The sequence below is a fragment of the Vipera berus genome, assembly GCF_964194415.1.
Source record: "Vipera berus genome assembly, chromosome: 3".
NCBI classification, from domain to species: Eukaryota; Metazoa; Chordata; class Lepidosauria; order Squamata; family Viperidae; genus Vipera; species Vipera berus.
The window spans coordinates 20,244,127-20,258,354 of record NC_138204.1 but is presented as its reverse complement, the minus strand read 5'-3'; the positions used below and the strand labels follow the sequence as shown (position 1 = coordinate 20,258,354).

The window sequence follows — 14,228 nt, the reverse complement described above, 5'->3', positions numbered from 1 at the left end:
TCAGTAATTTTGACTAAGCACAATATCAGCTGAACTGGCTGCAAATATTCTTCAAGGCCATCAGAAATAAAATTGGCCTACCATTATTGACCCTGGATAGAAATTAAAATCACTTTCTTCTTCTTGTAGTTGCTATGCTATGGGACCAAAGAAAAATGCTCAGAGGTATAACTTCAACGTTATGTACCTCTGCCGGCAATAAATATCTTTTTTGGAGGTTAGAGAGCCACAATATATGCAATATTCCAAATGTAGTCACATCTCATCTTTGTACAAAGATATTTACCACAATAGGTAGTAGCACTTAGCCGATCTTGTCTAAGCTTGGAAAACCTAAGCAAGAAGACAACTAGTTAGCCTAGGATGAGAAATAACCAGGAAATCTCAGGAAAGTAGTTATGTTGGGGGAAGCAGGAAGGCACCTGGAAGGTGGCCATGACAAACCACTCCATTCAATCACCAAGAATCAAACTCTTCTTGAAGATTTTATCTTTTTATGATAACAGCAGTTTTGTTTTCCTTTTTCGTGAACTTGAACACCAAATACAGGGACAGCCACAATTGAACCCAAAATTTCAATTGCTAAGCAAGCCAGTTGTTAAGTGAGGTTTGCCCCTTTTTACTGTATGATCTTTCTTGCCACAATTATTAAGTGAACCACTGCAGTTGTTATATTAGTAACACGATTGTTAATTGAATTTGGCTTCCCTGTTGACTTTGCTTGTCAGAAGGTCACAAAAGGGGACTACATGACCCCCGGGACATTGTGCAACCATCATAATTATGAGCCGGTTGCCAAGCCTTTGAATTTTGATCATGTGACCATGGAAATATTGCAATGGTGATGTGAAAAATTATCGTTAGTCACTTTTTTCCTTTTTAACTTTGAACGGTCACTAAATGAGTGGTTGTAGGTTTAGGACTGCCTATATATTTTTTTCCCACCACAGTATTTTCCGATGATATTTTCCTCAAATTGTTGAGCATGCCCACAAAATCCTTTTCCTGCTTATCCTCTGCCAACTTAGATACATGAGACAGATATGGAATTCTGATTTTGTATTCCAATCGGCATCACTTTTGCTTCTAGTGGAAAACATATGCCAATTTAACACTCATTTTATCAATCCAAGGTATTACAGGCATTTTCAAGGAATGTTATACATTTTTTTCTACCAATTTCAACTGAGATTCCTCCCCACTCCCACAAAGAATAGAATTTCATTGAAATACCCTTAAGGGAATTGGGTGTTCTTGTACATCTATAATTGCAAGAGAGCTAAGAGAAGTGAGTGAATGTTCTACTGTCTGCAAAAGTCTGCAATTTAGAAGAGAAATTCACAATTTAAAAAGCAGAAGGCTCTTATGATAACTTTTGAGAGACTACAAGGTGGATTTTGGCACAGCATTAGTTTAGACAAATCCTTTTAGAATTCCTTTTTGTTTGCACAACCATAGTTATAATCACTTTTGATCACCCGTTTCTACAGCAAAATGATGTTTATAGTTAACTCCAGATGCTTATTGAATGCGAGAAGAGGCGTTTCTTCCTTTACAAATCTTTGGAGGGTTCAACTCTTTATAAATCCTTGGGAGACTCCACTGTTTATATTGAAAGAACTCAACATTTATTCCTGCTCTTTGACTGTTAAATTTGCTTAGGAGCCTTTGACTCCTATAATTGAAAATATGCTGACGGCAACAGACTTTTAGCCAGAGGGTCTGTTTGTGAATCAGCATGACTAGGACCTCCGGGTGTCAAAGCATCAGGGCTCTTCCAGAAATTGGTCTCTCTCCTCTGAGGATTGTGGTGATCCTGCGGATAACTAGCATGCAGACTCAGCATTCTGGACACCCACTGGCTGGGCAAGAGTTGCATTTGCTCCTACAGCATAAGCAAATATGGAGAAAGCAGTATCTCTTTATCACAACCTTAGATACAGAATTGGTTATCATCAATTATACCCCTAAAATATATCAATTATACCCCTAAAACAGCACTTAAGGCTTATATGCTACATCGGAAACTTGACATAATGCTTTACAGCACTCTCTGAGCGGTGTACAAGGTCAACATATTGTCCCCAACAAGCTGGGTCCTCATTTTACCAACCTCGGAAAGATGGAAGGTTGAATCAACCTTGAACCAGTCAGGATTGAACTCCAAACTGTGGACAGAGTTTGCCTGCAATACTGCATTCTAACCACTGCGCCACCAGGGCTTATAGCCCTTTGACAATTGTGGAATGGAGGTCCATCATACAGGATTGGTTCTGAAAGTTCCCATTCTGACTCCAAGCATCTCCAGTTGCCAAGTGGAGTAGACTAGAGAGAGCTATGATCCATGTAGAACAGCTCAGTTTCTTATTTTCAAAGTTCCAAGCCATTCTTTCAGATTATTTCATTTCAGATAGTCCTTGCTTAATGACCGATTGCTTAGCATCCCAGAGTTATGTGACTACAGTTTTTGACATTTTTTGCCAGCATATACTTCCTGCATATGCTTCCGGTTTCTGGCAAAAAAAAAACAACCTATTGAGGAAAACAGACTTGCTTAATGCCCAGTGTACAGTTAACAAATGTGGCATTTACTTAACAACTGCAGCATTCACTTAATTATCCCTGTTAAAAAGATCAGAGGATTGGATGTGATCATGTGGTGACTTGTTTAATGACCACCACAACTTAAGAGCATCATTCTGGGCTCAATTACAGTTGTAAATTGAGGGCTATCTGTAATTGAAGAAATATACTCGTCCCAGCTTCTGCCAACCTAGCAGTTCGAAAGCATGTAAAAATGCAAGTAGAAAAATAGGGACCACTCCGGTGGGAAGGTAACAGCGCTCTGTGCGCCTTTGGCGTCTAGTCATGCCAGCCACATGACCACGGAGATGTCCTCGGACAAGCGCTGGCTCTTCGGCTTTGAAACGGAGATGAGCACCGGCCCCTAGAGTTGGAAACGACTAGCACGCCTGTGCGGGGGAACCTTTACCTTTACCTTTACCTTAGCCAATTGACAGGTCTGACCCCATTACTGACAGATGAGAAAGGTGATGCTTTCCAGTTCATTTATCTATCCAGTTCCTTCTGACTGACTGTCTATTTCTCCACCCACCCACCTGATTGATCTGCTGCCTCCAATAAATTGTGTTCCCTTTAGAATGTCACTCCCCAAATTCAGATTAGCTTTTTACCCGATTGGCCTTTTGTAAATCTTACAAATATGGCATTCCCACCAGGATTGGAGATCTGGATGTACAGTAAAGCCTGTACAGGAATTATGTTAAGTGTTGGTGACTGCTTTATACTTTAGCTGCAGATTATATATATATATATTGAAAAAAATGGTTTTATATGCTTTTTATATGTTTTTATGTTGTGCTCTGTCATTTATATTGCTTTTAACTGTTCTAGGCCACCCTGAATCACTTATTTGAGATGGATGGCTATACAAGCAACCACATAAATAAATACAAAATATAATATATAATTATGACAATTCATTAACACTGTTCTTGGCACAGATAACTTTGCAGTCAGCCCCTGAAAAGGATGTCTAGGTCTCCAAACTACTATAACCTAATCTAGAGACAAGCATGAGTGCACTTGATATACCAAACAAGGCTGAGCAAAGATCTCCCTACCCATAAGTTTCAAGACTATTTTTGCTAAAGCTGTGACTCCAAATGGTCTCTGTTGAGGGATTACAGCCCCATGAGAAGTGATGCAGTCCTGGAAGCAGAGGGCTTTGCAACTAACAGCCTCTCCATCTTGCTTGGATTGAATCTGTATTTCTATTTCCCATCCACATATTCATTTCCCAACTCTTGCAAGTTGTCCAGAATGATGATTGACAGTATCAAAAGCTGCTGAGAGGTCTAGAAGGATAAAAAGTAGTCACTCTTTCCCCTTCCCCCCCTCCTACAAGTCCGTCCACGGTTCATGAGAATGATCATTGCAAATGTCCAGGTTGTCACAGGTCCAGACAATCTGTATCCACCAGAGCCCTCTGAGACTACAAGCCACCACTTTCTCAAGAACCTTCCCCAAAAAATGAAAGTAGGAGATGAGACATTAGTTATTTGTCCAGATCTGGCTCCTTGAAGTGTCTTTCAAGACTCCTAAAAATTTCCTTTCCTCAAAAAACAACAACAACAACACTGATTACTTGCCTGAATCCAGCTCCCAGTCTTCTCCCTGGCCTTTTCATTAACCTGGCCAGGAAGAAGTCCAAGCGAAAGAGCTAAGATCACAGCTCCTCCTTGAGACCTTCAGGCTCAAAAAAAGCAAAAAAAAAACCCAGCCACCATTAAAAAATGTTTCAATATGTCACTTCTGTCATCTCAAGAAATTATCTCCCTTCAGGTCAGAGTGGACAACTTTATCAACAAAATGAGCCATGAAATGCTCAGTTAGGGAACATGTGGTGTATATACATATATTGGAAGCAACACATGTATACATTAAATGTGCAGGAATGTTATGACTTAACATCCTGCTTGGGCTTTTCCCAGAGACAACTGTTTGGTTATTGCATGGAAAATAAATATTACACTGGCCAACTCTTTGATCTAATACCACAAAATATTTTTGTCACATTCATACATGTTTACATTTGGCAATGAGTTCTGAATGGTTCAGCAGCTTGCAGACCATGAAAACTCCCCAACACAGATTATAAACTTACTGTATTATGCTATGCATCTCGTTCTCTGAGAATAAAAACAGCTTAAGATTCTAGCTGGCTGCATTAAAACTGTATTCCTCACCTGCAGAAGGACCCGGCAGAGTTGCAGATGAATTTCCAGAAGTCTGTCCAGGTCATCACTTCCTGTGGTTAACTCCTTTTCCATGTGGGCATCACAGCAGAGAGAAGAAAGAGTGGCATCATTGTAGATGCTGGTGCCAAGCACAAGAGGAGAGAAGAAGCACATAATAAATCATAAATGCATATCTGGAGTGGAGTGAACTAAGTTTTCATACTATTCTTGCTTACACTAGAGTAGTCCTCGACCACAATTGAGCCCAAAATTTCTATTGCTAAGTGAGACAGTTGTTAAGTGGATTTTGCCCCATTTTACAATATTTCTTGCCACAGTTGTTAAATGCATCACTGCAGTTATCAAGTTAGTAACATGGTTGTTAAGTGAATCTGGCTTCCCCACTGATTTTGCTTGTCACAAGGTCGCAAAAGGTGATCCCAGGACACTTGCAACCATCATAAATATGAGCCAGTTGCCAAGTGTCTGAATTTTCGAGATGCTGAAAAGGTTATAAGTGTAAAAAATGGTTGTAAGTCACTTTTTTCAGTGCCATTGTAACTTCGTCACTGAACCAACTATTATAAGTCAAGGACTATCTGTATCCCCTTTATATTGTGATAGAAATCAGATTAAATGTTTCTGAGACATAAAAATTAAAAGAATGTAGCAATGTGGAAAAAGAATAGAACAGCAGAAGAGCTCAGCTAACTCAAAAGGGCTTTACTGGACAAGGAGGTTCATAGCCTTCACCACCTTGGTATCCCCTAGAAATGGACTGCAACCCTTGGCCAGACTTGAGAACTTCATCCCAATCCAGCACAAAAACATCAGATCAAAGATGGTTGCTCTGATTGCTACCGTAGCCAACCAGACGCTTCTAATAAGTTTGTAAGTGCAGCATAAGGCCAATCGCCCTCCCAGCAACTGGTATTTGGTAGCACAATGCCTCTGAACATTCAGCTGTGTTCAGGGATTAATGGATACTGAAAACCTTCATGAATTTGGCCAACCTCATTTTAAAGTCTTGACATGTGATATGTCTTATATGCCACTAAAACCATCAGGCTCACTTATTTATGAAACTCCTACATCAGGAACAAGAAACCTTCGGCTCACAAGCCTAATCTGGCCTGTCAGTACAAGTATTTAATTCAAGAAATCTTGAAGGAAAACTCCTTTGGTTTGGACCAAAATGTTTTCTTTCCTTCACCCCAACAGAGACTGGTGGGCTTAAACTCTGACCTATTGCATCTTTCCCCATGGAGTACTTGCTCCAGTTATGTAAAAATGACACGCAGTAGTAAGACTGAGCATATATTGTCAGTCTTTTCTCTTTTATATCTTCTGGCTTTCTATTTTTAAGGCTCCGATTATACTCATTGTAGGGCTAGAAAGTGTTATGGCAGCTAATAACCTTGTATGGAAGCATCTACCTGGTGCTGCAGGTCCTTACACTTCCAAAGGAGGAGAGTTCATCAGCACTGCAGTCGGCATTAAGGAAGTCAAAGCTTTCCAACACGGTCTCTACCATCAAACTCTCCATGGAAGAGTGTTTTGGATGATACTTTTTGGGCTGTTGGTGACACAAAGCACACTATATTTCTATGCATACGGGAACACATTTGATCCAGAGAAAAACACTCTTCTCAAAAGCATCCATAACAAAATATAGGGAAGTCATTCTTCTAATCACATTTTTTTTTGTCTTAAAAAATGTGGCTACAACCACAACCGGTATACAATATACAATGTATACAATACAATGCATAACCCTCCTTAAGTAACACCAGCTGCCTGCAATTAGTGCAGGTTCGCATCCCACCAGGCTCAAGGTTGACTCAGCCTTCCATCCTTCCGAGGTAGGGGGCAATTAAGCTGACTTTGTAATAATGCCGCTGTGGTGTGTGTGAAAGCCCTAATAAGCAGGCATATACATAGAATGAAGGCTACTGCTAAGCTTGTAAGCCGCCCTGAGTCTTCGGAGAAGGGCGGGATATAAATGGAATTAAAATAAAAAAATAAATAAATATACAGATTCTCAGACATATTGCAATTTAACCTTTCTCAGTACAATTGAGGTAAGGATGAAAAATTATAATTATTCATAAATATGTTGGGCAGCAAAATTCTTCCTAGGAGAAATACAAGTAACTAATTCAATTCAACTGAAAAGAAGTAGTTCAAAAACACATTAAAAATAAATATTCAACCAACAGAAAGGCTGCCAATAAAAACATCGTTAAATATATCAGTTGCAAAATAAAGCCTTGATTCAGTCACCACAGCTCTTCCCAAAGTGTTGAATTAATTATATTGATTGTTAATTACATTTATTTGTCAACTAAACTATTTTAATTTTTGTTAACTATTTTAAATTTTGTCCTATTTTGTACGTATGCACATAAGTAGAACAATGTATGCATATATTAGGTTTTCCTAATGTAGTGGGTTCTAGGTTTTGGGGAATCTTCAGAGCCTACAATCTACTAGCAAGCCTTTTCAAAATACAAATACTTGAAAGATTTCAATACCTTTAATTTGTCCTGGATACAGAAAACCTGGTATTCCAATTCCTCCAGTGGGACAGGACTTGGACATTGGGACTTCAGCAATTTTAACACTTCCTGTAGGATCTTCTGAATTGACTTGGTCTTTCCAGTAGTTTTGGCATCATCATCATTATCATTCCAGTCTCTTTGTTCAACAGAGAGAATCTTTGTTTGTTGCACTGTAGGATGGTGCCAGTCCCGAGTGATGGATTTACCACCATCTTTGTCTTGTTCCAGCAGACATGATGGAATAGATAAAGAGGTTTCAGCATAGGGTGTTTCTTGTAGGATATCTAAAGTTCTGTGGCCAGGAAGCTGGCATATTGAAATATCCTGTTCCTCTCCTTCTGCACAATTATTCTGCAGAATAGCCAATGGTAACTTCCTTTGATTTGATGGTGGAGTCATGTTTCTGCTTTCTGTCACTTTCTGATCTTCAGAACTAAATGAACTTCCTTCAGTTGTCTCTGTAAGGCTGTGACTTACACTCCTCAGATGCATGTTAAAATCACAATCAGCCAAATAGCTCAGGATGCAGGAATCTTGGGTCTCTTGCCTAATATTTGCATGTTTCTTTCCTTGTTGCAAAACAGACTGTGGGAAACAGGTGGAAAATGCAATTCTCTTTGGGGTATTGTAATGACCTTCATATACATTACGTTCAGCTTTTAAATTAATATATCTCAGAAGGTGGCAGCACATGGCAAGTTTTGAAATGAGTTCAGAAGCTAAATAAGTTTGGACATGGTTAGTTCTTAGGTAGAAAACTTTAGCTAACACTGAGGCTGTAGACTAAGCTAAGTCAAAACAACAACAAAATATCCAGAGGAAGGCAATGACAAATAACTTTATAATGCTGTCATGAAAACTAACAAAAAATAAAGCTCTTCTCAAAGATATTAATTTTACATTCTTTCAGTTGTTTGCTTCCCCCCACCATCCCCCTCCGTTATTTATATAGGCAAGCAGTATATCATTCACAGGTGTACTTTTTCTTTCTCTCATTGTCCTTTCTCCAAAATATGATGAATAATGAACTACTATGGTTCATTAATTAACTCTAATCAAGTTTAGTTTTAGCCTGGCAAAGGGGCAAAATTTTCTATTATAAGACTCAATGGCACCCTAGAATACTTTTTCTCAGACTTTATATCTTCGGATAATCTTCTTGAAACGTTTGGTTGAATTTTAAAAAAATTCAAACAGCAGTCAGCCAAATTACTAAGGGATGTCAACACAATGGAACAACAACACTATTAATACTCATATTACAGTACAATTGTTTCTAGAGATATTATTTTCAAGTACTGCAAATTACATTACATGTCTAGGAACCATGGATAGTTTTATAGAACATAATTTTAACTGGTCTCTTTTGAAGTCCATCCAAGTTGGTGGCCAACAAGTAAAGCTGAGGTGGACTAATTCTGTAACTGTTGCTCCAGCCTCCTGATCATTTGAGGCCTTTTTTCTCAATCTTTTCCAAACAAGAATATAGTCCCTTTTCTTCGCTTCCCCACCCTCTATCCAAGTCTTTCCACACCGTCAACCAAGACTATTTTGTTGTGAAACAAGCTTCAACAGAATCAAGATATTGCTTACATCAACATGATCATCACCATCAAAATTACTATCATCATCATGAGAAACTTTCCTTTTCTAAAGGGAAATTGTTTATTAATGATGCAGAAAGAATGGTATTTTTCTTAGCAAGAATTGGCTCAGTGGGTTAGGACGCTGAGCTTGTCGATCATAAGGTCGGCAGTTTGGCGGGTCGAATCCCGAGTGCTGCGTAACAGAGTGAGCGCCTGTTACTCGTCCCAGCTTCTGCCAACCTAGCAGTTCGAAAGCACGTAAAAATGCAAGTAGAAAAATAGGGACCACTCCGGTGGGAAGGTAACAGCGTTCCGTGTGCCTTTGGCGTCTAGTCATGCCGGCCACATGACCACGGAGACGTCCTCGGACAAGCGCTGGCTCTTCGGCTTTGAAACGGAGATGAGCACCGGCCCCTAGAGTCGGAAACGACTAGCACGCATGTGCGGGGGAACCTTTACCTTTTACCTTTATGAAACAGAAAATCCATCAGTGCTCAAGGAAAATCTACCCATCCCAAAGCCTGCCAAAAGTGGATCTTTCCTGTTAAAAGATCTGCTGTTTAATATTCCCCCTGTTACTTGGATTTCCTTTATTATAACATTCCAATCCAGCAATGAAGAACTATTAGGAACTGGCAGGATATTTTAAGTTTCAACAGCTTCAATTTCACAAGAGACCATAGAAGAGGCTATAGGTTATGGTACGTCTTTTAGAAGAGAAACAAATCCTACTTCATCTATACTTACAAGGTAATATTTTTCTCGGAAGCTAGGAGTGTTTGGAGGAGTCCAACTGTATATGGAGTTTTTTCTACTTCCCACAGAAAACTTGGTGGTGGACCCAGGGGACAAAATTAAGTTCTCAGAATCAAAAGGACTGTGGATTGAAACAAACAAATAAAATCCAATAAGTATTAGAAGGCCAGCACAAGCTTATCTTTATGCCAAAGCACAGAGGAAGTTTCGTGTATTTCTGCCAACTGGCTTTCTCAAATTCCCCATACAGACATACAGTTCCAGTCTTGCAAGACATACCAAGAATGTACTTCAAATGCTTTTGTAGGAATCCTTCAAGGGGTACTTTTTTTTTTTTACCATTGGAAAGATGCAAATATCCTAGCCACGTGAGACATCTCATGAAGCTGTGACTACAGATTATGGATAATGAGAATTTGCTGAGCAAGTTGCTAGATACAATTCCCAAATTGCAGCTACCAACATTTTGGGAGTTTCAGATTAAAACCAGTTTATTTATCTGAGCTCTTATAATACAGGATGTGTTCTTTTTATTCTCCCAGCTATTTCTCATGTTATTTATTTGCTTCCTAGTTTTAGTTCTGCTTTGATTTTTCGTGTTTTATAATGTTGATGTACTCAGATAATATTTGAGAGGCAGCCTGGAGCTTTTCACTTTCAAATTATCTTGAAAATAATTCTATGAAATGGGGGATAAAATATATTACACAAGTACAGTTACTTTGGAACTGCCTTCCATGTCTTTTGGGTATTCTGTCTTACCTTTATAGTAATTCTTGCCACTTTTTGATTTTAATAAAAAAGGAGCATGGAAAATGGTCATGAGTTCTGCTACTGTTGTGTCAATGTATGGACTAACAATTTATTTCGGGTCTGCAGAGTCTACTAACTCTTTGCAATAAGCATTGATTTAGTGCAGTGGCTTTGAAACGTTTCATCATGGTGGAACCTTTTCTTTCTTGGTCTGTTTTGGAGCTGTGGAATCAGCGTAACCAAGATGGGCAAGGCTAAAAGTGACAAGATAGAAGGCTGTATTGCAGTTAGAACCAGCAAGAGAATCTACAATGAGAAATGGTAAATGATCAGGGCGCAGCCCAGAGATATTAAAAATAATAGATATGATGTCTTAAACAAGGTTCTTTTTTCTACGTTGTAAGGACACTGGATGGTGACCAGAAATGTACTATTTTTGGAACTGTGAACTATCCCTGTTCTTATCTGTAATGATAAAACTCTAGAAAGGCCCTGCCTGAATAACACTTTGCAGGTTAAGCTCTGATGAATGGTGTTAATAATAAACCTTTATTGTCAAAGTACAACATGTGTACATTGAGATTAGCTGAGCTTCCCCCCGTGCTCTCTCCCCCCAACACACAGTGACAACAAACCCTCCATCCCACCACACTATGTGAACCAACTACACCACACACCGGCCTCCCAAGTCAATTCTGCATAAGATTATGTCCCATTTAAAAGCCTAACAGCCCACAGACAAAAGCTATTTTTCAGCCTGTTGGTACGGCTGGCTATACTCCTATATCTCCTACCGGATGGTAGGAGAGTAAAGAGATACCGTGCAGGGTGTGAGTCATCCCTGAGAATCTTCCTCACTCTTCCAAGGCAACGAGCCCTGGCGATGTCATCCAGTGGTGTCAGGGAACAGCCCACAATGTCTTGTGCTGTGCTCACCACCCTCTGTAATACTTTTCTATCCGCAGCTGTCAGACCAGCATACCAAACCACAATACCATACGAGAGGACGCTCTCTATAGTAGACCGGTAAAAGAGGGTCATTAGCTGTTGTTCTACCCTGTTCTTCCGCAAGACCCTAAGAAAGTGAAGCCTCTGTTGGGCCTTTCTAGCCACCTGAGTTGTGTTAACTTTCCAGGTCAGATCTTCACAGAGGTAGACTCCCAGAAATTTAAAGGAAAAACCTCATGTTTTGGTCATAGCAATCTCTCCCAATCTGGTGTCTGTTGGATATGGAGAAATTCAACTCCCCTTTTGGCTGCAATTATGAGAGTTAAAGCCCACCCATCTGGGGACCACCATGTTTGAGAAGCTTGTTTTTAATGGTTTTCTTCTGTCTGCAAATAGAGAAGGAATATCAACATTTGAGAGCTCCCCTGTAGCTCCAGGTTACCCTGGAAAATCATAGTAAGCATACAGTCGCAAAGTAGACAGTAGACTGTCAACGTTTAGAGCTGCAGTTTATCCAGAATAATTTTTAATTCATTTCAGTATAATATATACATCCAGGGTAAAAATATTGTGTTTCTTTATGTTCTCTTTTCTAAACTGAGGTTCATCTCTTTTAATGGTTTCATTGTATTTCATGCTTTTCCCCCCTCTCTCATAATTTCAAAAACCATATTGGTTATAAAGAGCCTTTGTAAATATTTCCCCATTCTGTGCATTTTGTATGATAGTATTTTCCTGGCATTAAGCACACAGATGAACTGGATGCTCGTTCTGAAATTAAAATCCTTTGTATAAATAAAGTGGCAAAAATCTCTCTCATTGCCCTATCTCTTAATTTAAGGGCTGATGGAGTACAACAGGATCTACAAGACCAAAGTTCTTTTCCTCCTTCTGATCTTAGCATGGCAAAAAAAAATCATCTTAATTAATCAGCCATCTAAACTCACAGATTTGGCAGTAACTGGACTTGGTTCTCATAATCACCTTAGTTGTCCCAGCAGAAAGAAGCCAGGAGAGCTTCAGAGTTACAGCTGTATCAGAAAGGATTGTCTGCTATATTGCTTCATCATAAACATCTGGAAATATTGCTATTCTCATGCTTGTTTGATGTAGTGTTTAAGGCATCAGGCTAGAAACTAGGAGATTGTGAGTTCTAGTACTGCCTTAGGCATGAAGCCAGCTGGGTGACCTTGGATCAATCATTTTGTCTCAACCTTAGGAGAGAGACAATGGCAAAATCTTGCCAAGAACACTGCAAGAACTAGTCCAGGCAGTTGCCAGGAGTCAACATTAACACATAGGCATATTACACAAAAATCATGTCATTGTTGTGAAAAGAGGGGAGGGGAGGACAGGAGAGGAAAATAAAAAATAGCACTGGGAAAGATTGAGGGCAATAGAAGAAGGGGACGACAGAGAATGAGGTGGCTGGATGGAGTCACTGAAGCAGTAGGCGTGAGCCTAGATGTACTCCAGAAGATGGTAGAGGACAGGAAGGCCTGGAGGAAATTTGTCCATAGGGTCGCGATGGGTTGGAAACGACTTCGCAACTAACAACAACAAAATCTACTGCAAGTGGGAAGTTCCCATTTATTTAGCACCTTAAAGGAAACCCTCTATCCAAGTTCCTCTGAAAGCCAATACTAAATAGCTTGCAAATTCTGATGTAAAGGCAATCAAGCTACCATTATCAGTGGATGAGGATAGCACAGAACATCCAGCTGTGGCTCAAGCCATCAGAAGAAAAGGGGAGAAAATAGATGTGTAAAAGGGAAGAAAGGAGCATAGCTAGGGGTAGGCCAGCTGCACTACATCACAGTCTTGTGTCTAAAGCTCAATCTTTGCCATTGAAAGGGTCAGTTACTGTTGCTGTTTGCTTTTCTGGTCCAACTAATTTTCACTCCATGATTGGCATCATACAATAAACATTGGCATTTGTTACATTTTTATACTAGTATCCTCCAACATGCTCAGAACACCACACTTGGTTCTGTTCTGTTCTCATATCAAGATAGGGAAGTGCAGCTGAAACACTGTCTCCTACTTTCTCACAATGGCAGTATTTGAGCAAGCTTGACCAGGTCACTTCAGAATTTGTTGGCTGCACTTGCCTTTGTGAAGTTGTATCAGTTTTAACCATCATGAGTTGGGGGGTTTTTTTGCATTTGGCCACACATGTTGCACCAATTCCATAGTGCTAGTTTGATTGATTGAATGAATTAAATCAGTAGCAAAATTACGTGTGGTGAGAATCCAGCCTCTCTTTCGCATATCAGTGATCCCATATTGTATCAATCTATGGCTGGTTTAAACAATGGTTTATTGGCTAATAACACAAGTGGCTGGGTCCATGTAGCATGCTAAACAATAAATCGGGCTTTATAAAGTACAATGGCTGATTAATATAAAACATATTACGTTAAGAGCAAGCAAACAGTTTTATGGCTTGGTGCAGGATGCAACCTTCTTTCTAGTAGGCTAAATCATTACTATTGCCTATTTTGGTCTGAATATGATGTGTGAATTTACTTGTTATATTTTACATTATATGGAACTCCCCATTTTAATTGGCTAAGCTAGGTAGTTTCCAGTACTTGTCGGAGCAAGTTAGCACCAGCAACAGTCTATAAATGTATGGATTCAGACATCCATGCTTATAAATTCAGTGCTAGAAATCTTGTACAGGAATCCAACTTATTTTTCAATGAGCTATTATTTCATCATTTATCTTCTGTAAGATACTGCATGAGCAGATAGCTCCCCAAAATTGATTTTTTGGTTTCAATAATTTTAATAAAAACCTCAAGAGGCTGTTTAGAACCATCTTAAATTCCTAATTCTCACTCAAAGTAGAAAATCTGAGA

The 14,228-nt window shown here is 39.4% G+C and overlaps 1 protein-coding gene across 1 annotated transcript in view; it reads right to left on the bottom strand.

Moving 5' to 3' along the window:
• RIPOR3 (RIPOR family member 3) overlaps positions 1 to 14,228 on the bottom strand; it is a 121,185-nt gene that overhangs the window by 16,146 nt on the left and 90,811 nt on the right. Inside the window, exons 13-16 of the mRNA XM_081322216.1 lie at positions 9,655 to 9,784; positions 7,295 to 7,906; positions 6,197 to 6,336; positions 4,770 to 4,899 (exon numbers count right to left, since the gene is read on the bottom strand). Coding sequence (XP_081178342.1) covers positions 4,770 to 4,899; positions 6,197 to 6,336; positions 7,295 to 7,906; positions 9,655 to 9,784 — 1,012 coding nt within the window. The remainder of the gene's footprint in view (positions 1 to 4,769; positions 4,900 to 6,196; positions 6,337 to 7,294; positions 7,907 to 9,654; positions 9,785 to 14,228) is intronic.